Genomic DNA, 2,423 nt, shown 5'->3' with positions numbered 1-2,423 from the left:
TGGCCAACCTGTGGCCGTTTTGCTGGTGAGCTTGGGGTGGGTGTGTGTGTGTGTGTGTGTGTGTGTGTGTGTGTGTGTATAGTCAATGTCAACTTCACATGTTGAAAGACAGAGATAGGAAGTGGTTTGGTTATTTAAAGAGAGTGAGACAGGGAGGGAGATAGTGAGAGAATGGATTGGGCTCATGTTTGCCTGCCAAAGGTGCTTTTTCTGCATTGTTGCCATAGCAACAGCAGTTTGCCGCACGTGTGTGTGTGTGTGAGTGAGAGTGTGTGTGAGTGTCTGTGTGTGTGTGTGTCTGTGTATGTGTGTGTGCGCGAGTGTGTGTGTGTGTGTGTGTGTGTGTGTGTGTGCGCGAGTGTGTGTGTGTGTGTGTGTGTGTGTGTGTGTGTGTGTGTGTGTGTGGGGGGGGATGTAATTCTGCCTGTCACTGGTGTAGCCTGGAGCTGACTCCCCAACTCCTGGTTGCCATGAGAGCAGACAGATGCATCTTCTGCTTCAGTGATAAACCCTCTCTCCTGGTGCTTCAGTGATAAACCTTCTCTCCTTTTTTTAATGGCCAGTGTTGGCCTATTAGTATGCAATATTTCGGGGATATTCATTTCCAATGTAATGTCATTATTCTATTTTTTACTCGGAGTCATTAAGAGTTATTAAATATCAGAGTCAAGTAGCACTGTTACTTCACTGAAAGTACTGGTAAAAAAAAGTAAATTAATAATAAAATATTTGTAAGTATTTTGTCATATTGTCAAGCAGGGGCATCATGCAAGCCAAGGGTCTGAGGGGACATAATTTAGATATACTCAAGTCAAAACAAAAAGTACAATTATTGAATTGAAAAAATGCACAAAAAGTACAAGTACACAATGGTTACAGTACTAACAATCATTTCATACTCCATATTTGTACTATTTTAACAAGTTATTTGAGTCATTACGGTTCCAAATAGAAGTACCCTAAACAAAAGCCTTCTTCTGCTTGGTGTACAGCAGTGATTCCCAAGTTGTGGCCCGTGGGGCTCTGCCTGGTGGTCCACCAGAGGATTGCATTATTATTATTATTGGTCTAATTATTATTATTATTATTATTATTATTATTATTATTATTATTATTATGATCTCTGAGATCTCTGAGAAATAGGCTATTTACTTTACTTTACTTTACTTTACTGTTTATTTGGACAGGACAATGCACATTAAAAGACAGTTATACACGTACAGGATCATCCATACGGGACAACGGTAAAAGTGCCGGGGTTAGCCGAAGCTAATTTTCACCCGCAGTCCTCGGGACATAAACAAATAAAAACTACAAGATAAATACAGAAAACGGGAATAAAAAGCAATATAGTAAAAATGCACAAGAGATAAAAATACATACCAAGGGATACAATACATACACGGAACAAATGCAATAATAAAATGATAAAAAGGCTATTAGTTATGGCTGCACTGTTGTGTCGATTTGAGCCATTCCTTGATTTTGACTTTAAAAGTAGGGTAAGTGGGACATTCCCTCACTGTGGCCGGGAGACTGTTCCATATCTTTCCGCCCACAATAGACAGGACGTTCTTCCCCAAAGCGGTGCGTCTGTGGCCCAGCTCACAGTCTCCTCTTAGACACGCCCTGGTGGTCATGCCCTCCACGGACCTCCGTTTAAAAAACTCTCCCAGAGGGGGCGGGGTGAGACCATGGAGACACTTAAAAACAAAACAGGCCTGTCTGAAGGTTTTAAAATGGTCAAAATCAAGCAAATCATGCTTCTTTATGATGTTACAGATATGGGCGAAGAATGGCTTTTTATCGAAGACCTTTAGGGCTTTTTTAAATAGAGATTCAATCGGCTTAAGAGCTGTTTTACATGCCAACGACCAGCTCGTTAAGCAGTAGTCAATGTGGGAGAAAATCATGGAAGACTCTCTCAAGGGTAGAGAAAAAGTCCCATTGCAAACCTGTTGACTGTCTGCCTCTTCCTCCTTGCTCCTGCAGAGGGGTCCTGAGATGACCGAGGTGGAGCCCGTGTTGGACTTTGCCTCCTCGGGTCGCTCGGGGAGAAGGAACGCCCTGCCCGACATCCTGGGCTCTCCAGCGGGCGTCAACCCCACCGACCTGCCTCTCAAACTGGCCGAGCTGTCTCTGAAAGGTACAACACGTCTTTATTACAGTGTGTGGATGTCCTTGAGAACCGTTAGTCTGATCCCCTTCACACTTGGCCGGTGTATTTCTGGAGACTAAAGGATAATGCAGTGTCACATTTGGTGCAATCTGCACACACTTAAAAGTCGAACTGAACCCGTTCGTCGCGTGCGTCGCAGTCCGTTTCAGACTGAAAACATCATTTGTCTGAGATGACAGGTTGAGAGGCGGGTCATAGTATCATGTCGATGGTTTTATTTGACAATTCTGGGGACTGGATTGGG

The 2,423-nt window shown here is 43.4% G+C and overlaps 1 protein-coding gene across 1 annotated transcript in view; it reads left to right on the top strand.

Moving 5' to 3' along the window:
- Window positions 1-2,004: 2,004 nt before the first annotated feature.
- The window catches only part of LOC310785484 (cAMP-dependent protein kinase inhibitor beta-like), a gene marked incomplete at both ends in the record, with an annotated part of 1,653 nt that continues 1,234 nt past the window's right edge, over window positions 2,005-2,423 (top strand). The window contains one exon of the mRNA XM_083646574.1: window positions 2,005-2,146. Coding sequence (XP_083502700.1) covers window positions 2,005-2,146 — 142 coding nt within the window. The remainder of the gene's footprint in view (window positions 2,147-2,423) is intronic.

Source organism: Poromitra crassiceps (assembly GCF_964638095.1).
Source record: "Poromitra crassiceps genome assembly, chromosome: 11".
Lineage (NCBI taxonomy): Eukaryota > Metazoa > Chordata > Actinopteri > Beryciformes > Melamphaidae > Poromitra > Poromitra crassiceps.
The sequence above is the reverse complement of the archived record's forward strand: the minus strand, read 5'-3'. Positions and strand labels throughout refer to the sequence as shown.